This window comes from Microcaecilia unicolor, chromosome 1, assembly GCF_901765095.1.
Source record: "Microcaecilia unicolor chromosome 1, aMicUni1.1, whole genome shotgun sequence".
Classification (NCBI taxonomy): Eukaryota; Metazoa; Chordata; class Amphibia; order Gymnophiona; family Siphonopidae; genus Microcaecilia; species Microcaecilia unicolor.
This window is the reverse complement of record NC_044031.1, coordinates 745,242,754-745,265,804: the sequence shown is the minus strand read 5'-3', so window position 1 is coordinate 745,265,804 and position 23,051 is coordinate 745,242,754. Positions and strand designations below refer to the sequence as shown.

The 23,051-nt window shown below is 42.2% G+C and overlaps 1 protein-coding gene across 2 annotated transcripts in view; it reads left to right on the top strand.

Moving 5' to 3' along the window:
• Window positions 1-23,051, top strand: part of AKAP13 (A-kinase anchoring protein 13) — a 642,893-nt gene that overhangs the window by 406,474 nt on the left and 213,368 nt on the right. For both annotated transcript variants that reach the window (XM_030189716.1, XM_030189717.1), the window contains 2 exons: window positions 15,088-15,169; window positions 22,303-22,439. In XM_030189716.1, the coding sequence (XP_030045576.1) occupies window positions 15,088-15,169; window positions 22,303-22,439 (219 nt within the window). The remainder of the gene's footprint in view (window positions 1-15,087; window positions 15,170-22,302; window positions 22,440-23,051) is intronic.

Here is a 23,051-nt window from a genome sequence, read left to right as displayed (position 1 = left end):
CACATCTACCCGTTCCGCTCCACTCATTATTTTATAGACCTCTATCATATCTCCCCTCAGCTGTCTTTTCTCCAAGCTGACGAGCCCTAGCCGCTTCAGCCTTTCCTCATAGGGAAGTCGTCCCATCACCTTTATCATTTTCGTCGCCCTTCTCTGCACCTTTTCTAATTCCACTAGATCTTTTTTGAGATGCGGTGACCAGAATTGAACACAATATTCGAGGTGCAGTCGCACCATGGAGCGATACAAAGGCATTATAACATCCTCATTTTTGTTTTCCATTCCTTTCCTAATAATACCTAACATTCTGTTTGCTTTCTTAGCCGCCGCAGCACACTGAGCAGAAGGTTTCAACGTATCATCAACAACGACGCCGAGATCCCTTTCTTGGTCGGTGACTCCTAATGTGGAACCTTGCATTACGTAGCTATTGTTCGGGTTCCTCTTTCCCACATGCATCACTTTGTACTTGCTCACATTAAACGTCATGTGCCATTTAGACGCCCAGTCTCGTAGCTAGTCAGCCAATTTTGGGTGGGCCTGAGCCCAAAGTGGGTGGCATAAAATTTTCTCTGCCCTGCCCTCTCCTCATCTCAAAATATAAACACACTTTCTCTGAAAGTGGCCAGAACTCCCTTTTACCAAGCCTGGCAGGCAACAGCAATGTCCCTAAGGCACTGATGCCGGCACCTCATGCATACTTAGTTGTCGGTGGCTCAAGAATGCCGTCACTGATTGTAGAGCTTGATTGAAGGGGCTTCTGACTGTCTTTGGAGGAGGTCCTCAGCTGGGGATGCTTGGGGACCCCAAACCAGCTATACAGCAAGGGTCAGGACCAGTGTTTGACATGTTAGGTCCCAGGTCAGAAAATAAAGGAGGGCCCCCTTCCCTGAACACCTCTCCTCCCTGCCTTCCCTCTGATTTTTCCAACTTGCCATTACTATCACACCAACAGACCCTCACCAAATTCAGAGCAAGGGATCACAAATTAGAAATAAAAAATATTTAGAAAAAAAAATTGAACTGGGAACCCCAAGAAGTTAAACTTAGCATGTAGTACAGACCTGGAGGAATAAAAACAGAAATGTATTTCCTTTTCTACTGAACACAATACAAAGACATTTACTATGCACATTTCCCAAAGCTAACATATTCCATTTAAAACATTTAAAATAAAATGCTTTTTTTTTTCTACCTTTGTAGTCTGGACATTTTATTTTTCCATCATGTTGGTTCCAGCTTCTCTTTTCTGCTTTCCTGTCTGCTGATTCTCCTTCATGCAGCTGCTGTCCATTCGTCTTTTCTGCTCTCTTCTGTCTATTCCCTCACTACACCTGCCTCTGACATATCGATCATTTCTTTTTAGCACTTTCCTCTTTTTTTTTTTTTCCTTTTCTGTCTGTCAACTCCCTCACCCTTCTACTTTTTACTTTACGGCCACCTATCAAATTTCCATCTTCTCTCACCCACTAGCTCTCCCGTTCCCCATCTCACTCTACTACTATTACTACTATTTAACATTTCTAGAGCGCTACAAAGTGTACGCAGCGCTGTACAAACACAGAAGAAAGACAGTCCCTGCTCAAAGAGCTTACAATCTAATAGACAAAAAGTAAAGCATTTACTCCCCATCTCACTCCTTCCCCAGCCCTCCATTCCCTTGCATTATCATATTTCTACCCTCTGTAATCACTATTTTTTTGCCAACCCCCTCTTGGCCTGTCCCACATGGCACCACTGTTCCCAGCATCTTTCTCCCTCCATCCTTCTAGCCCAGCATATGCTCCTCCTTTCTCCCCTCCCCACTCTCATATCATGATATCCCCCTGTCCTTTCCCTCCTGCCTTCTCCCCCATAGTCCAGCATTTCTCCCTCTCTCTTCCCTCACTCATTTTCTGGCATCTCGCCATCACTCCTTTCTGCTCTTTGATCCAACGTATTCCCTCTCCACCTCCTTTGTATCTGTCCCTCCCTCTTACCCACCTCCATGTCCAACATCTCTCCCTCTCTCCAATTGTCTACTATTTCTCTTTCTCACCCCCTCCCCCTCCCTTGTGTCCCAGGTCCAACATCTCAATTTTCCCTCTAGCATTCTCTCCTTTCCTCCACTGCCATGTCCAACATTTCTACCTCTCCCCTATGAACTTGAAGCAGTATCTAATTGTTCCAAAATCCACACATATGCACCGAATCTCATACATATGACAGATCCTGAACCACAAAGGGTTATAAATAAAAATCGAACTGTGATAAAGGTTTAAACACTGAGCCTTTCCACAGAGTGTTTAGACTTTGGTCCTGGGGAACTGGGTTCGATTCCCGCTGCAGGCACAGGCAGCCCCTTGTGACTCTGGGCAAGTCACTTAACCCTCCATTGCCCCATGTAAGCCGCATTGAGCCTGCCATGAGTGGGAAAGCGCGGGGTACAAATGTAACAAAAATAAAATAGATACTACTGGAGATTCTACATGGAATGTTCCACTAGCAACATTCCATGTAGAAGGCTGCGCAGGCTTCTGTTTCTGTGAGTCTGATGTCCTGCACGTATGTGCAGGACGTCAGACTCACAGAAGCAGAAGCTTGCGCGGCCACATTGGTGATCTGCAAGGGCCAACTTCTACATGGAATGTTGCTAGTGGAATTGCAACATTCCATGTAGAATCTCAAATAGTAGCAACAGTGGAGGAGTGGCCTAGTGGTTAGGGTGGTAGACTTTGGTCCTGAGGAACTGAGTTCGATTCCCACTTCAGGCACAGGCAGCTCGTTGTGACTCTGAGCAAGTCACTTAACCCTCCATTGCCCCATGTAAGCTGCATCGAGCCTGCCATGAGTGGGAAAGCGCAGGGTACAAATGTAACAAAAATAAAATAGATACTACTGGAGATTCTACATGGAATGTTCCACTAGCAACATTCCATGTAGAAGCCTGCGCGGCCACATTGGTGATCTGCAAGGGCCAACTTCTACATGGAATGTTGCTAGTGGAATAGCAACATTCCATGTAGAATCTCAAATAGTAGCAACAGTGGAGGAGTGGTCTAGTGGTTAGGGTGGTAGACTTTGGTCCTGAGGAACTGAGTTCGATTCCCACTTCAGGCACAGGCAGCTCCTTGTGACTCTGGGCAAGTCACTTAACCCTCCATTGCCCCAGGTACAAATAAGTACCTAAGCCGCATTGAGCCTGCCATGAGTGGGAAAGCGCGGGGTACAAATAAAAAAAACAAAAAACATTATAGGTCTTCCCGGAGGGGCCTTAAGATCTTTATGGATCTTCAGGACAAAATAAATTGCCGGAATTCGGGGACACGTTTTTACTAAGTATTTGTATTCTATAGCTGTAATTGTCCCCTGCATTTGGGCTTAGGTCACAATGTTCTGCACCATCAATACATTATCCCGTGTGAGGTCCTCCGCCAGTTCCACATAACATTGACAATTCCCTAACTGCCGGTTAGCGTCTTTTAAATACTGCTCCCTGTCTTGTACTACCACAGCTCCCCCTCTTATCTGCTCTCATAATAATCAAACTCCTATCTTCTCTTAGTTGTTGAAGAGTCTCTCATGCCCTTATTAAATTATTACATTTCCCCTGATCATTCAAGCCCAATTTATGCACATCACACAGTACTGATGTGTGAAAAGTCTCTATTACAGGATCTGCAGGACCCAATGGGATCCAACTAGATGGCAATGGGATCCAACTAGATGATAAATTATATTTTTATGAAAAGGAAGTAACAATATGTGATTACGCAGATTCCTTATTATTAGCTCCAAAATAAACTCACAATTTCAGTTTCTTAAAACCTCTGTACAAATATCTATGCACTGTAAACATAGTATATATTGCTGTGATGGTACAAATGAGAGACCCAATTGCAAAACCTGCAGTTGACGCTGTTAACCTTTTAGATAAATGAAATTCTACATTCAGTGTTTAACATTGCAGTGTGGTCGAGGTGCCCCCTCCCACTGTTGGATTGCTATCCCTCTTTGAGGTGGTGTGGATGCAGCTGATGAGAATATGGGTCCCCCATTCCTCCAAGGAGTTTTGCTTGAGAGTGAAAACAGACTGCAACTTGAAGAACGTAGTATATGGGATAGAATGCCCATCTGGATACTGGTATATAAGGGAAACCATCAGGCCCATTAAATTTAGAATTGCCAACATTTAAACAATTTGAAATTAAATCATGTAGAAGCTCCATTAATTCAACATTGGCTTCAGTATAATCCTTTGCCCACTGATTTGCGTTGTGTTATATTACAAATTAGCACTAGTAGGGGAAGAGGTGTTATGTAAAGAACAAAAATTGATTTACACTTGGAGGACAGTGGGACCATCAGTTTTGAATAAGGAAGTGAATTGGACGCTATTGGGATGTTGTTGACCTGCTATGTAACATTTCCGAGGAAATCCAGACGCCCAGTGAATGTTTTTCACTCAGTTAAGAGTGATGCCACTAGCTGGCCCGAGAGTGTTTGGAAAGTAGCAGAATAATGCAATAATTGTAATTGATGTAACGCAAGTTTATATATTTATATTATTTATTAGCACTATGGTTTGTGGTAAATGTGAATTTTGTTTGTTTTGATTTTAGTCTCGGCTCCTGAAGATGCTGGTTTTTGGCGAAACACAGCATGTGTAGAGCTCAGACATGCTCAATGTTTTTTTTTATATATATGGAAGCAAGAGAATAATTTACGATTTAGCACTTCAGCAGATGGTGGAAATACCTCTTGGTTTGAGTGGACAGCTTTTCTAAAATTGACTGGATGTGTTTTGCCTACAGAAGTTTTGGGAGAGTGTTTTATGGATTTGGTTTGGAACAACACAGACTTTCAGCTATTTTGCATGATTAGTTATGACTTACAGAAAAGCTACCAGGAGGTTGTAATGTACCACATTGAAGAAGAGTTTAGTAATAACTTTTACTCTGTCACAACATTTTCCAATGTAGTGTTCAGTAGTAAAATATTTTATGTAAGATTTTTGATGGTAGTTTATGGTAGTTTATATCGTTACCACTTTATTTAGATTGTGAATCCGATTCTTTGATGCGTATCTAAATATAGGAGACACCTACAGGGTGGAAGGCAGTTGTAATGGTGTATAGTAGGTTTTATTCTGTTCCTGAAGGCTCACAATACAAAATAAGAGTTATGGTGTGAATTGTACCTGGGTACCATTGTCTAAAGTCCACTTCACTAGGCTGCCCCTCTGATCTACAGGGATGTCTGTGTGGTCATTTCTCTTAAAATGATGCCAGACAGACGTTATTGTGCCTGTTTCTTTGAGGTTTATAAGGATGTGTCAGCTTGGAAAATGGCTCTTTTTTTTTTAGATGTCTTCTGTGCAAAAGCGTCCATCTTTGAGCCATTTTGAAATGGAAATCCAGACTTTTTTTTTCCTGTTGAAAATGGCTTGAAGATTGACAAAATAAGCAAAATGTCCCAATTTGGACTTGTACAACTTATTGAAAATGCCCTTCCACATGTTTTCCCTTTAAAAATATCATATCAGAAGCTTAGGAATTATCATTGCTCCCGCGTTAATCTTTTTAGGAAGGATATAGAGGGCTGAAGAGGTGGAAGAGTGGCTCTGTATGTGAGAGAGAATATCAGAGCGGCTAAAATGCGGGGAACCTGATGAAAAGAAGAAGCTTTATGGATCGTCCTGGAAAGAGAAGATGGAACCTGTATCCACACGGGAGTTATCTACAGACCTCCTGCGCAAACGGAGAAGTTAGACAAGGATCTGATAAAAGATATTCAAAAGATTGGTATGAAAGGGGAGGTGCTACTGTTGGGAGATTTCAATTTGTCTGACGTGGATTGGAATGTTCCGGCCTAGGAATCGGAAAGAAGTAGGGAGATTGTGGATGCCTGTCAAAGTGCCATGCTCAGACAAATGGTGACGGAACCCACGAGGTAATGGTCGATGCTGGATCTAGTGCTCACGAATGGAGGTAGTGTTTCTGATATCTGGGTGGGTGCCCACCTATGTAATAGTGATCATCACACCGTATGGTTTGATATAAGGGCAAAGGTGGAGTGCGGACGCACAAAACTCAAAGTACTGGATTTCAGACGTACTGATTTTGATAAAATGGGGGAATACCTGAAGAAGGAGCTGTTGGCGTGGGAAGGCGTAGGAGAAGTGGAAAAACAGTGGCCCAAGCTAAAGGCTGCTATAAATATGGCAACTGATCTTTTTGTGAGGAAAGTAAACAAAAACAAGAGAAGCGGGAAGCCTATATGGTTCTCCAAAGAAGTAGCTGAAAAAATAAGAGCAAAAGAGGCAGGGATAGTGCTGGGCAGACTTATACGGTCTGTGCCCTGAAAATGACAGATACAAATCAAGGTAAGGTATACACAAAAAGTAGCACATTTGAGTTTATCTTGTTGGGCAGACTGGATGGACCGTGCAGGTCTTTTTCTGCCGTCATCTACTATGTTACTATGTTCAAGAAATACAAAAGAACGCAGCAAGAGGATCACGGAAAAGATTATCGGATTAAACTGAAAGAAGCAAAGAGGAAAATACGGCTAGCGAAAGCACGAGCAGAAGAAAAAATGGCTAAAGATGTAAAGAGAGGTGACAAGACTTTTTTCAGATATATTGGAGAAAGGAGAAGAGATAGGAATGGAATTGCGAGACTGAAAGATAATGAGAATGGCTATGTGGAGAGTGATGAAGATAAAGCGAATGTGCTAAACAATTATTTCTGTTCGGTGTTCACGGAGGAAAATCCTGGAGAAGGACCGCGGATGGCTGGGAATGGAGTGGATATTGCGCTGTTTACGGAAGAAAGAGTTTATAAACTGCTGAAGAATCTGAAGGTGAACAAAGCTATGGGGCTGTATGGGATATATCCCAGGATACTGAAGGAGCTCAGAGAGGTTTTGGCAGGACCTCTTAAAGATTTATTTAATAGATCTTTAGAGATGGGAGAGGTTCTGCGAGATTGGAGACGAGCGGATGTGGTCCCTCTTCACAAAAGTGGAGACAGGGAACAAGTGGGAATCTACAGACCGGTCAGTCTCACGTCGGTGGTAGGAAAAATAATGGAGTCGCTGCTGAAAGAAAGGATAGTTAACTTTCTAGAAACCGACGGGTTACAGGACCTGAGGCAACATGGCTTTACCAAAGGAAAATCCTGCCAAACGAATCTTATTGACTTTTTTGATTGGATGACCAAAGAACTGGATGAGGGACGTGCGCTAGATGTAATCTACTTTGACTTCAGCAAAGCCTTTGATACGGTCCCCCACAGAAGACTCGTGAATAAGCTGAAAGGGTTGAACTTAGGACCGAAAGTGGTGAACTGGATAAGAAACTGGTTGACCGACAGGTGGCAGAGGGTGGTGGTAAACGGAATCCGCTCGGAGGAAAGGAAGGTGAGCAGTGGAGTTCCTCAGGGGTCGGTGCTGGGGCCTATTCTGTTTAATATATTTGTGGGAGATATTGCTGAAGGGTTGGAAGGAAAGGTGTGCCTTTTTGCGGATGACACAAAAATAGCCAATGGAGTGGATACCCTGGAGGGAGTAGAAACAATGAGAAGGGATCTCCGAACGTTAGAAGAATGGTCGAGGGTCTGGCAGTTAAAATTTAATGCCAAGAAGTGTAGAGTGATGCACTTGGGGTGCGGAAACCCAAGAGATACCGAATAGGAGGGGAGAGATTAGTAAGCTCGACTCAGGAGAGAGACCTTGGGGTGTTGGTGTCGGAAGATCTGAAGGTGAAGAAACAATGCGACAAGGCAACGGCCGTGGCCAGAAGGATGCTAGGCTGCGTAGAGAGGGGCATAACCAGCAGAAGAAAGGAGGTGTTGATGCCCCTCTGCAAGTTGTTGGTGAGGCCCCACTTGGAGTATTGTATTCAGTTTTGGAGGCCGTATCTTGCTAAAGATCTAAAAAGACTGTAAGCGGTGCAATGAAAAGCTACGGAAATGGTATGGGATTTGCATTGCAAACCATGCGAGAGACTTGCTGACCTGAACATGTATACCTTGGAGGAAAGGAGAAACGGGTGATATGATATAGACGTTCAAAAATTTGAAAGGTATTAATCCGCAAATGAACCTTTTCCGGAGACGGGAAGGCGGTAGAACTAGAGGACATGAATTGAGGTTGAAGGGGGGGCAGACTCAGGACTAATGTCAGGAAGTATTTTTTCACAGAGAGGGTGGTGGATATATGGAATGCCCTCCCGCGGGAGGTGGTGGAGATGAAAACAGTAATGGAATTCAAACATGCGTGGGATAAACACAAAGATATCCTGTTTAGCAGGAATTGTTCTGTGCAATCTTAGTGGAGATTGGGTGGCAACGCCGGTAATTGGAAACAAAATGGGAGCTGGGCAGACTTCTATGGTCTACGCCCTGATCGTGACTGAATAGGTAGGGATGGGCTGGAGTGTAAATTTTAAGGGGCTTCGATGTTAGCTTCAGAACTTAGTACAATAACAGTACTGGGCAGACTGCTACAGTCTGTGCCCTGAGAAAGGCAAGGACAAATCAAACTCAGGTATACATATAAAGTATCACATACCATGTAAAATGAGTTTATCTTGTTAGGCGGACTGGATGGACCGTACAGGTCTTTATCTGCCGTCATTTACTATGTTACTATATATTAATGTTGGAAGTCAGATAACTTACGTGGTGAGTAAGTCTTTTTCAAGGCTGTGATTAATCCTTTAAGTTAGGTTTTCCTCCAAGAGAAATCACCTAAAGCAGATTACGCAGGCAACTGTTATTTCTAACCTAGATTATTACAATCTGATCTACTTAGAGTTATGGAAAGCATAATGCAGGGGCAAAGATCAGTTTTAATGCTAAAAGCTGGGATAGGGCCACTTCCTTATTATGAAACTTGCACTGGTTTAGATTTAAGTTATTAGCCATTATACATAAGATCATTTGGGACAAAGCCTAAGATATGTGGATGAGGAGGTATAGGTTTATTCTCCTTTAAGAGTCCTATGTACACAAAATGATATGTTATTTAGAATCCTTTCTGTTATGTTTGGTAGGTTGGCAATAATGGGGCCTGAACAACTTTGTGCTCAGCACCACTGAAATAGAATAGCCTTCTGTGATACTTAACAAGAGAAAAATCATTTGCTCAGGAAAAAATGATTGATATGACTGTTTATGAGATGACTAAGAAGGGGGTAATAACAGGACACTCAGGGAAAGATGCGGAGGCCAGAAATTGAGTGGTGAAGATAATCATTTTTGAACCTGAAAAAGTCTGTCTCTTTGGTTCAAAAATCGCCTTGTTATAGACGTTTTGTGCTCAGGACATTTTTCTTTTGGGACCATTTTGAAAAATAAAACATCCAAGAGAAAAACACCCCAAAAAGCAGCCTTTGTGATGTCTTGGGGGGGGGGGGGTCATCATTCTTAGTAGACTGGCCACACGGACATCCCAGCAGAGCAGTGGGGCAGCCTAGGGGACACTGCAGTGGATGTTACTTAAAAGGTCCCAGATACATATCTCACCCTAACCCCCTTATATTTTATGTGAGCTCCAGGAGCAGAAAAATACCTACTGTACACCACTACAATAACACTCAAGCGTGCAGATGTCACCTATATGTAGGTACCTTAAGTGTTAAGCGTTTTTTGGAGGGCTCGATGTTCCACCAGAAGTGTATCAGTTAGAGTGGGATATGTGCCTAGGTCACTTTCTCTACAGTCCATTGCACTGACCACTTGGCTACTCCTGGGACCAACTTGCTCTAATAGGAATGGCTATCATATATGAATACATCTTAGAGCCTGGTATGTACTGTCACTGTCACGTCTTAGAGGGGCTGGGAGTATGGGGGGGGGGGGGGTTATGCCTTAATTTCTCCAGTGGTCATTTGGTCATTTAGGGCACCTTTTGGTCACTTAGTTGTGATTGAAACAGGTCTAGACAAAAATGTCTCAGTTTTGGCCCTAGATGTTTTCATTTTGTTCCATTATTGCAGAAAAACTTCTGTCTTTGGTGCCACCCAGTTCCCACCAAAACACGCACTCCTGAAATTTGTATGAACTTTGGAGCAAAATGTCTAAATTCGGGTGTCGAATATTGCAACTTGGACATTTTTGAGCGAAAACTTCCTTTTTTGTTTTGAAAATGAGACCATAAATGTGTCCTTTTAAGTGTGTAATATTAGATTTTAATTGCTATATTTGGTATATTTTTATTGTGGCCCGCTTGACAGTTTGTGATTGGCAAGTAGGGGTTATCTAAAAAAGGCTTTCTCAAGGATTGTCCCCTATAAAAGACACATCTGTTAAAACTACAAATACAGATTTATCCCCCTTCCTTCTCATAGAAAAATTTACTCCTACCTTACTTACATCAGACAGAACCTGTCTCATCGACACACAAATTTTCAACGTCAAGGATGGCTGTGGTTTGATGTTTCTTCTATCTATTTCATCTCCATAATCACATGACCCATCCTCTAATCATGGCTCAGAACTTGCAGTCAATTCACACCAATGACATCCAATCTATCTCTCAGTTTAACCCAAAGGGTTGCACCAAATTCAATTGGAAAATCCAGTTTTGTTCTTTATAATTAAGGATGCGGTTAATGGGTTGCCAATGGATAGATGTATTGTTGTCTCATAGTATGACTACATGTGATACTTTGTATGTGGTTTACATTATCATCTGTCCGTGTGCAATGGTTTATGTGGGGTGGAGTAGCTGCCCAAAAAATGTAAGATTGACAGAATATAAATCACATATATAACAGCTACTGTACAAGCACCATTAGTCCCAACATTGGTTGACAAAGGGACACTTGGTCCAAGATATTCAGTGGAGAGTTATAGATCAGGTTTCTGTGGGGTAGGAGGTGGAAATGTTAATCAGATCCTTAATTATAAACAACAAAACTGGATTTTCCAAATGAATTTAGTGCAACCCTTTGGGTTAAATTTAGAGATATTGGATGCCTTTCGTGTGAATTGACTGTGACTTCTGTGCTGTGATTAGAGGAAGGGTCATGTGGTTATGGGGATGTGATAAATAGGAGGAAGAGCATCAAACCACTGCCATCTTTGACGCTGAAAAGTTATGTGTCAATGAGATGGGTTCTGTCTAAAGGAAGGAGGATATATCTGTATTTGTGGTTCTAATAGATCTGTGTCTCTTATAGGGAACAATCTTTGAGACAGCCTGAGGGTAAAACGTGAGTCATGTTGGAAGAGGTCCCTGACCAACTTGTTTAAAAATCTCAGATGAGTATTTTTTTGTAATAAATGTTGAAAGATTCAAGATTTGGATGGAATATGAAGGATTGTAGAATTGGTTAAATTATTTGCGTGGAGACTGATGGCGAGGTGTGTGTATGAATCTGAAAATACCTAAAGAAAATGCATGCTATTGAGTTACACCACTGAGATTTTGTTGAGATCCAGGGATATCCTATATAATAATTCTCACCTGGAACATTCTGAAGCTCACTCTGTGGGAGGGAAACACTGAAGGCTAGGCTGCCAGGAACACTCACTCTCACTCATGCACCACTCACTGTCACTCAGCACCCGCCCTCAGCCACGCCCCTTCCGGACATAATTCGCAACCCCAACGTTCTAAATGAAGCCTCAAAAGCCCCTCTAAACCGGAACAGTGAAGCGCCAGAGATATCCTGTTTGCCCATGCCTGCAAATCGGAAGTCTGAACTGTGAACCGCTGTATGCCCCGCCCTCGTGTCAGAACGTCATGACGATGAGGGCGGACCACACTGGAGGAAATATCTGCGCCACTGCACGAAAGTAACGTGCGATCCCGGCGACGGAAACACCATTACGGAGTTTGCAGGTGCCTCGAGGGGGGTTCGGGGACACTTGCCTCGCTGACAACCGGGGGGGGGGGGAGGTTGGGGGACAACTGGCTCGCTGACGTCCACCCGCGAGGATCCAAATGTTATCTCCCCGTGTCTGCAGGGTGCTTCGGGGACAGCTCGGTCGCTGAACATGCCTGTACAGGCTGCAAACCCCATCTCCCCCTGCCCCACAACCTTGCTAGCGTCCGTTTTATCTCTCCCAGAAACGGGCCTCTCTTACTAGTGTGGTTATAAAAGTATTCTAGTCATAGCTGTCTTTATTCTTGCTATTTGTGGTGACAACTCCTGATTCAACAAGGCAGTTTGCTACTGGTTATGTGTACTGCAAACTAGTTGTAGAGAAACATGATAACTGTTAAATTGTAAGCTCCTTTGAGCAGGGACTGGCCTTCTTTGTTAAACTATACAGCGCTGTGTAACCCTAGTAGCGCTCTAGAAATGTTAAGTAGTAGTAGTAGTAGTGGAGGAGTAGCAGCCTAGTGGTTAGTGCAGTGGAACATGGAATGTTGCTATTACTTGAGATTCTACATGGAATGTTGCTACTATTTGACATTCTACATGGAATGTTGCTATTCCACTAGCAACATTCCATATTTAGACTGTAAGCTCCTTTGAGCAGGGACTGTCCTTCTTTGTTAAACTGTACAGCGTTGCGTAACCCTAGTAGTGCTCTAGAAATGTTAAGTAGTAGTAAGTAGTAGTAGTTGTCACAGGACATAGATATTCTGTGGTTAAACTCTAAAAAGCCATCCTTTGTAATCTGAGTCATCTGTGTGTGTGTCTCTGACCTAGAGATCAGGAAAAGTCTTAAGATCTGCTCCATTCAGAACATAAGAATAGCCATACCAGGTCAGACCAATTGTCCATCTAACCGAGTATCCTGTTTCCAACAATGGCCAAGCCAGGTAAAACCAAGTGTGATAATATATTTAACCATTAGATGCCACTGTCAGATTTCAAAGAATGGCTTTTAGAGTATAACCACAGAGAGCCGGGTTCAATAAATAGCGTACTAAGTTAGGTGCCGTTAAAATTCACACTAAGCACCAGTTCTGTAAAGGTCACTTAATATTAAGCAACCTTTATAGAATAGCGCTTAGCATGGATTCCCCTGCCCAACTTTGGGTGTAAAGACTTAAACCTGCCAAACACTTGTAAAACCTCACACCCAACTGATGGTAGCTGAGCATGCAAATCCAAGAATTTTGTAACTAAGCGCTATGCCCCTGACCTGCCCATATCCCTCCAATGGCCATGGCCCTTTTATGTTGCACACATGACAATTTAGGTGCCCAGTGTTATAGAATAACGCATAGGCAGGTTTATGCATAAGTCCTAATTAGTGCCATTTAATACCAATAATTGATTGTAAATGACTCATTAGTTAGTTTGCATGTAGATCTGGGATCCACACCCATATTTGGGTGACCTTTATAGAATTTGGGGGAAGATCACCCCTTATCTTGCTGTGTTTGTCCATATTACATATTTTCATAATAAATATACTTAAAGAATAAAAAAGAATAATGTCAATTGTTGCATTTAAAAAAATTCTGAACTGTGATGTTTCTAATGTCATAATTACAAATATATAAAATGCTTGGTGCCTTGATATTTTGATATAATTATATGCTTTTGTCTTTTTTTTTTTTTTTTTAAAATAAATGTTTAATACAGTATTGTTTAGTTCAGGTACTCATCTCTGCATTTGCTGCAAGTTTTTTTTTTGTCATGAATGTAATTTATCTTCCTTGAATAAATATGATTATACTTTTCCTCATCTTTCGAGGCACCCCTCCATCCCATTACACTTTTGTGACCTTTTATTCAAACCAACTTTCTAGCATAGAAATGAAACTAGCATTGATCATGCTTCACAGGAAATAATTGCTCAATCAGGAGTGACAGAATAATTGGCAGGCATGGTGTTAAGTGGCATCAGACAGGTGACTTTCTTGCAGATCCCGGAGTAGCCCCATGCTAGTCTGGCTTTCACGATATTCACAGTGAGTAGATAAGAGAGATCTAGAAGCATTGTCTCCATTTCTTGAAAGTCTCATATGTAGCATGTATTTGTGGATATCCTGAAAAGCAGACCTCTAGGGCTTATTACAGGACTGGCTTGAGAAACACAAGGTTTGTTTTTTGTGTGTGTGTGTGTGTGTGTGTGTTTTATGTCTTCTTTCCATATGAGAAAAGGCTAAATAAGTTAGGTCTCTTCAGCTTGGTAAAGAGACTACTGAGGGGGGATATGATTGAGGTCTACAAAATCCTGAGTGGTGTGGATCAGGTGGAGGTGAATCAATTTTTCACTCATTCAAAAGTATAAAGACCAGGGGACACTCAATGAAATTGCATGGAAATTTTATTTTTATTTTATTTTTGTTACATTTGTACCCTGCTCTTTCCCACTCATGGCAGGTTCAATGCAGCTTACATGGGGCAATGGGGAGGGTTAAGTGGCTTGCCCAGAGTCACAAGGAGCTGCCTGTGCCTGAAGTGGGAATCGAACTCAGTTCCTCAGCTCCCCAGGACCAAAGTCCACCACCCTAACCACTAGGCCACTCCTCCACTCAAATACTTTTAAAACAAATAGGAGGAAATATTTTTTAACTCAAGGAATAATTAAGCTGCGGAACTCGTTGCTGGAGGATGTGGTAATGGCAGTTTATTTATTTGTGACATTTATATCCCACATTATCCCAATCAAGTTTGAGTTCATTGTGGCTTACAATAAACAGTATAGGATATATAATAAAGAATAATGCATAAGAAAATAATTTCTTGTAAGAATCCAATTTTACAATACAGTATCATAAACATACTGAGATATCTATGGATGCGTAACATTTAGAAAATCTATTATGAATGAGAAATCGTACTTGAAGTTAAGAGAAAATTGAATGGTAAGTAGAGTAGTAACCAATTCAGGTAATAATTAATTGTTTGAGATACTAGTGTTTCTGGATTTAAAAAGAGTTTGGACAAGTTTCTTGAGGAGAAGTCCATAGTCTGGTTGAAATGGACATGGGGAAGCCACTGCTTGCTCTATAATTTGCAGCATGGAATGGTGGCACTAATTGGGTTTCTGCCAGGTACTTGTGACCTGGATTGGCCACTGCTGGAAGCAAGATATTGGGCTAGATGGACCATTGGTCTGACCCAGTATGGCTATTGTTCTTAGGTTACACTCTGTTCATTTATTATTTCTTTTTCTTAATGGGTTTTAGATCAATCATGGGAGCTGGAGCTCAGTAGAACCTTGCCCCGATGACTTGCCGCTGGAAACAAAGCAGTCCAATGACTCTACAGGTGAGTAAACCATGTTCTAGGTTTCCTCTTGGACTAACATAATATATTTCAGCAAAACATCATTTCAGAAAGGGCCTCAAACTTAAGATAGAAACATGCCATTTCAATATTTGTTTTTATTGGCAATTGACGTTTTTGGTCATAGTTATGCAGTAATATACATATGCTGTTAAGTTAGACATAGGCTAATTCTGTATGGATAGCTTTGTACTTGTTACCGTATTTTTCGGACTATAAGACGCACTTTTTCCCCCCAAATTTGGGAGGAAAATGGGGGGGTGCGTCTTATAGTCCGAAGGTAGATTTGGCTGGCTGGCAGGCCGCCCGCCCTCCGAGTTCCGGATCGCCGTCAGGGTTACCTCCTCCCCACCCCCCCCGGCCCTGTCACCACTTCTCCCTACTCACGCGATCTTCCCTGGTGGTCTAGTGACGTCGGGGCAGGGAAGAGCCCCCTCTTTCCTGCCCAGCGCGCTGCTCTCCATCCTCCTGTTTGCAGCCTGACGGTCTCGGCGAGATTCAAAATGGCCGCCGAGACATCAATTCTCGGCGGCCATTTTGAATCTCGCCGAGACCGTCAGGCAGCAATGCATACAGGAGAATGGAGAGCAGCGCGCTGGGCAGGAAAGAGGGGGCTCTTTCCTGCCCCGACGTCACTAGACCACCAGGGAAGATCGCGTGAGTAGGGAGAAGTGGTGACAGGGCTGGGGGGAGGGCGATCCCGAACTCGGAGGGAGGGATTCTGACAAGACGCACCGGAGCACCTGGGTTTTAGAGGAGGGAAAAAGGAAAAAAAATGTTTTCCTATTTCCCTCCTCTAAAACCTAGGTGCGTCTTATGGTCCGATGCATCTTATAGTCCGAAAAATACGGTAATTCTAAAACAACATAGCTATATCTAATTAAGGTTGTCAGCATTTTCATGTAGTAATCAAAACCTTGCCTCTGCTAATTGAGTCTGGCTGGATTGGGTTATAAGTAGATTTGACTGGCTGCAGCTTTAGTTGATTCCAGCATAATAGATATTTGGACTCTTCTTTCATTTGTTCAGAATTACAAGTTAATGATTTTTCAAGTGTTTTGACTCATTCAAAAGTTTTGAGTGGCTTCAAGTACTCTACAGTAGTGGTTTTCAACCCTGTCCATTAAGAGACCCAGAGGCATATTTTCAAAGCACTTTGGGAGGCTAAGTTCCATAGGTTTCTATGGAACTTTGGGAGGCTAAGTGCTTTGAAAATAAGCCTCCCAGTGTACCGATTATATCCTTTTACATAGGGGACACAACAGACATGTTTAATTTTTGGGAGACATCGAATGTTGAAAACGACTTCCTTATGACAGCAGTGGATATGGATGCACCATTTACAAATGTTCGTCAGACAGATGCACTAGAAATTATTAAACTTTAGTGAAACATTATAAGAACAACAGAATACCTATTGTCCCCCTTTTGACTTTAGCAGAATTTATATTGAGAGAATTATATCTGTTTTGATAGAACATTTTAAAAACAAATTAAGGGTACAGCGATGGACTGTATGATGCTCCCCATTTCCCAGTTTATATGTGGCTGAATTTGAGAAGAGGCTGTTAACTGATAAACCTTATTTTGATTTCACTTTTAGTGTGGAAGAACAATTAGTGGCGGATGGATTAATAGCCTGAATAAAACTTGAGATTTAAATTAGAGTATAATAGGAATGCGATCATGTTTTTAGACATTTTAATAGGAAAGGATAGAGGGAAGATATATATTAGCAAATACAGGAAAAAGACAGATGAGAACAAACTCTTACACTTTGAAAGCTGCCACAGCAGAAACTTAAAAGAAGAACCTGTCATATGGTCAATTTCTCAGACCGAACGCCTCTTCTCAGATGAGTCTGACTTCAATAATTAGGCACATGACATGACAGGCAGATTCTCAGAAAGGGGCTACCCCTGTAAATCAGAAAAAGTCATGATCATGTGATAGAAAAGAATTATTGAAAAAGAATGATAGAAAGGAAGAAGTCATATGTGCAAATGAGTTCAACCAGTTGTCAGGTTCTCAGGTTCAAAACACGTAGGCACGGACTCTGGAGTAATCGTGAGCCCTTGGGCTGCTGACGAGGAGAGGCAGCAGCAGTCAAAACCCACGAACCAACACTGGGCTAGAGCACACCGGACTGGAACACGCTGGACTGGAACGCACCGGACTGGTACGCACTGAACTGGAACACACTGAATTGGAACGCACCGGACTGATACGCACTGAACTTGAACACACTGGACGGGAACACACCGGACTGGTACGCACTGAACTAGAGCACACTGGACAGGAACACACGGGACTAGAACCAGGCTTCACCTACACTTAGCCGCCATTCCCCAGGGGTTGAGCCCCTGGGTGCAGGCAGCTGGCAGGACTTGGAGGGAAACCGGTACTGGAACTAGCAGGCTGGCACACCAGGAATCAGGATTCAGAAGTGCCCACAGGCACCTAGACAAAAGCAGGGCAGACAGGGTTCAGAAGTGCCCACAAGCACCTAGACAAAAGCAAGGCAGACAGGGGTTCAGGGTACTCAGACAGGAGGGAAGGGAAGCCAATAGCAGGCAGGATTCAGAAGTGCCACCAGGCACCCAAACAAGAGCAAGGCAGAAGTGCTAACTGCACCAGGAATACAGTAGGCTTTTTCAAAAATATTGAATATTTAGAAAATCAAAGTAGAACTTTATATCTTCAATTTTTGAACTTTCCCAAATATCCAGTGATAAGTCCTTGAAATATGTTTCATAAATATGTGATAGAGGTCTTGGAATTTTCAATTTATAATTTGCCACTTCTTATGAAGGCATACTATCTATCTTTGTCATCAGGAAGGAGTGTGGAAGATTAATCTCATGGAAGTATGAATTTAACATCTTTCTTGGAGAGTTCACTGGTGGTGACTGAGAAATGAGCGCTTCCTTTGCTCTAGAGCAGCGGTTTCCAAACTGTGTGCCACGGCATATTTTCCGCACCTCCCTCCTGCCACCACCTAAGCCGCCGCCGCTACTTCTGTAGATGAGCGGCAGCCACAAAACAAGCTTGTCCATGGTGTTCCTCTTAAAAGTGCCCCCACTCCCACCTTAATAGGGAAGTATCCTTCTTGATCCAGGTTGCAGGGGGCTTTGTTATGCTGTGGCTTCAGCTCTCTGTAGCAATCTAACCATGGCACACAATTTGGGACTGCTATGGTGGTGGTGGTGGGGGAACGATGCTTTTAATCTTACTGTGCCACCGCTGCTGGTGTAGAGAAGCAGCGGGGGTGGAGGGATAGAGGAAGCAGAAGCTAGACTGTGTGTGGGGAGTACAGGGGGCTTAGGCTAGATGGAAGAGGGGAAAGAAAGAGGGCATAAGCTGAGGGGACAGAGGGTGAATCGGGGGAGAAGATGAGCAGAAGCTGGATGGAAAAGGGAAGAGAAGTTGGGCAGAAGCTGGTTGAAAGGGGGAGAGAAGGTGGGCAGAAGCGTGGATGGAAGGTGGACAGAAGGTGAATGGAAGGTAGGACTCTATAGTAGTGGGGGGGGGGGGGGGGGGGGAGAGACTTGAGAGGAAATGTGCAGCATTAGGGTGCCATAACCTGAGAAAGTTTGAGAACCACTGCTCAGGTAAATGGATGCAATGTTTTTAGGCTCTATGGTAAGAGTATATATCCTGATCTGTGTAGTGAAACCCAAAAAAGGTGAAAAGAATTCTTAGCCTTTCGGCTTGGAATCTTAGCCCTGGAGGGGACTTTTTTTTGCAATTTACTTGTCGGTTTGTTATGGTTCTGAAAATATTTTGTTTTAAGAGCCTAAACAACTTTTGGATTATATTGAGTAAGGAAAGTTCCACCTTATAATAAAACTTAGGGTGCGCTAATGGACAGTGTGCACTAAGTGCAGCACGTTCTATTATATGTCTATTGGCCACGTGGCACTTAGGGCACGCTGTCCACGAAGGACAACAGGAAGGTATCCTTTACAAAAAGCAGTGAAGAACTGAAGGGGAGTAGAAGGTGACATACTGTACTCAAGATGGGGGAATTGAAAATTGAAGTCTTTATTGAGCACAAAAAAAGAAGACCCGACACGGGCCTGTGTCTTGACAGGTGACTTGCCTGCATCAGGGGTCACAAGACATAGCTGGTTTTGGCATGTTACCTATGGAAGGTATATGGGTTGTTCAGCAAACTGCAGCTAAACAAACCACGGGACAATCCCACGAAAATGTGGCAATGTTCAGAGATTATGTTGTCATAGAATCTGTGAATGCTGCCACATTTTGGTTGGATTGACCCGTGGTTTGGTAGCTATTTGCTGAAAACCCATATACCCTCCATAGGTAACATGCCAAGACCAGCTATCACAGAGTCTTGTGACCCTGATGCATTCAGCTCCCCCGCTGAAACACAGGCCTGTTTCGGGTCATCTTTTTGGTACTTATAAAGACAACAATTTTTAATTTCCCATCTTGAGCACCGTGTGTCTTCCGCTACTCTCTTTCAGATCTTCACTTAGTGCATACTGTTCATATGTGGAATGTACACAGATAACAACCTTTTGGAGTATTATTGGGAATGTGACACTTATAGATTGACCAGACTCTGCCATATTCTGGCATTAGAGTACTGTCTGGAAGAAATTGTTTTCCCTTTTACCTATAGACCTGAGTTCATAACACCCAAATAATAACAGAACTATTTCCACACCCAAGGATATTATAAAAATAGGTTGCTTATTTATTTACATTAGCAACAAGAAAAAAACGAAAAGGCAAGAATGAAGACAATGAAGGTCTTGTCTTATAAAAATAGCATAGAGTAAATGCATATGAATCCATAAATAGACGTAAGTACATAAGTATTGCCATACTGGGAAAGACCAAATGTCCATCAAGCCCAGCATCCTGTTTCCAACAGTGGCCAATCCAGATCACAAATACCTGGCAATATCTCAAAAAGTACAAAACATTTTATACTGCTTATCCCAGAAATAGTGGATTTTCCCCAAGTCCATTTAATAGCGGTCTGTGAACTTTTCCTTTAGGAAGCCATCCAAACCTTTTTTAAATTCCGCTAAGCTAACCGCCTTTACCACATTCTCTGGCAACGAATTCCAGAGTGTAATTACACGTTGAGTGAAGAAAAATTTTCTCCGATTCGTTTTAAATTTACTACATTGTAGCTTCATCGCATGCCTCCTAGTCCTAGTATTTTTGGAAAGCGTGAACAGACGCTTCACATCTACCCGTTCAACTCCACTCATTATTTTATATACCTCTATCATATCTCCCCTCAGCCGCCTTTTCTCCCAAGCTGAAGAGCCCTAGCCGCTTTAGCCTTTCCTCATAGGGAAGTCGTCCCATCCCCTTTATCATTTTTGTCGCCCTTCTCTGCACCTTTTCTAATTCCAAATATATCTTTTTTGAGATACGGCAACCAGAATTGAACACAGTATTCGAGGTGCGGTCACACCATGGAGCAATACAAAGGCATTATAACATCCTCATTTTTGTTCTCCATTCCTTTCCTACTAATACCTAACATTCTATTTGCTTTCTTAGCTGCAGCAGCACACTGAGCAGAAGGTTTCAACGTATCATCAACGACAACACCTAGATCCCTTTCTTGGTCGGTGACTCCTAATGTGGAACCTTGCATGACGTAACTATAATTTGGGTTCCTCTTTCCCACATGCATCACTTTGCACTTGCTCACATTAAACGTCATCTGCCATTTAGACGCCCAGTCTCCCAGTCTCGTAAATTCTCTTGTAATTTTTCACAATCCTCCCGCGATTTAACAACTTTGAATAACTTTATGTCATCAGCAAATTGAATTACCTCACTAGTTACTCCAATCTCTAGGTCATTTATAAATATGTTAAAAAGCAGCGGTCCCAGCACAGACCCCTGGGGAACCCCACTAACTACCCTTCTCCATTGAGAATAATGACCATTTAACCCTTCTCTCTGTGTTCTATCTTTTAACCAGTTTTTAATCCACAATAGAACACTACCTCCTATCCCATGACTCTCCAATTTCCTCTGGAGTCTTTCATGGGGCACTTTGTCAGACACCTTCTGAAAATCCAGCTACACAATATCAACCGGCTCACCGTTATCCATTTACTTTAAACCTATATGTGGCAACTATACAACCTGAAGGGAGACATCCAGAAAATGGTAGAGTGTTCTTCAGAAGGACCCGGTCAAGCGGGACAGCAGGGCTTCTGTCAGATGGAATACAAAACCAGCAGCCTTTTGCCTCATATATGAGCATCTTTTATACAGAAATCACGAGCTGCAGCTGGGCTAATGATGTACATTTTTGGCCTTGTTGTCGATTCACAAATTACATCCCAAATGTTGTGACTTCCAGGGCCACAATATTTCTCACTAGCACGATGTTGAAGAGGTCACCTTGACAATGAGCCAGGGTTTCATAAACAATGTGCAGTTTTGCCAGCCACAGTGCCTCTCTGGTTGCAAGGGAAATTCTGAGAGCCCTTGACTGGTCTGGCCATGACGTCAGTACCGATAACCACATTGTTATTGTGGTACATTGGCACCCTTGGCAGTGTTCTCTTCTCTGTATGCAAGGCCAAGGCTCATTAAGCAACAGGCTTTAGCACTGAAAGATGAAATAAGTCCGAGTCTGCATTTTAAAAACAGGTTGTTAATGCTGGATAGTGGCATGTATTATAATCCTATATACATAGGAACATACAGTGCTGTTTATAGTGCTTATTTTGCTCCAACACATGCATGTGCTAAGCTTTAGTAAAAGGACCCTATAGTTTTGTTGTGAATAGAAGCTTGTATTTATACGGCCAATGTATTGAATTTTTGCCTTTGAAATAGTAATCATCAGTGGAAATGTGTGTTAATGGCATTTCATGGTGCAAAAGTATTTTTTTCCCTACTGAGCTGTACCTTCCTATATTTCTGTGTCATCACTAATATGCTGTTTTAGCTGATACTTAGCCATATGTATATTAGGCTATAATCATTATATGTGACCCTTCATATAACAGTTATAATAATACAATATAAATTTATTTTAAATAAAATATTTTTCACAATACATGCAAAGTAAAATTAAAATACTCCTCTTGTTTTCATTCTTCAAGAATGTGACAGTTTTCTGGAGGATGGATTGGGCAGCAATAATTCTTCATCGCAGGGAGTCTTTAAGACAGAATCTGGGAGTGACTCTGACATCTTTCAGTTGTCTGGAGAAGGAATCGAAGACATGGTCTTTACAAAGGTATGGTCTACTTTCTGAATTATTTCAACACTACAAAAAATAGTAGTCACCGAATTTCTCCGCAGAATACCTCACGTGGTAATTCTGAAATTCAATAAAATTAACTTATTTTGCATGAGGACAGGCAGCATGTTTTCCCTGTCAAAATCGCCTAAACATTTGTCAAATAATCACAAGCTTCAAACAGTTACTGTATTTATCATGTTGGCTTTTCAGTACAACTGCCTAGATTTCAGCTGATAGTCATGTGAAGTTTTGAAGCATTTTAGCTGTGGAGACATTGGAGGGTTATTTTATAAGAGGTTGCCTAGGAAGGAAAGGTGCATAGGCACACATGCTCTGCCTGTTTTATAAATGTCCATAGGAAAATAGTGGTAAATATCAGAAAGTTAAATTATAAAATACTTGAAATGCTACAAACTATTCCCATACCACACTCATTGTTTTAAAAGTAGGCGAACCATCAGTAGGTCTGGGACTTCCATATCATAACCGTTTATGTATGGAATTAACCACACTATTATCTTTAAAAAGGAACACTTCTCAGATAAAGATAATCGGACATGATATCATGTTTCATCTCACTGTATCAAGGATATATCTCCTGAAAAA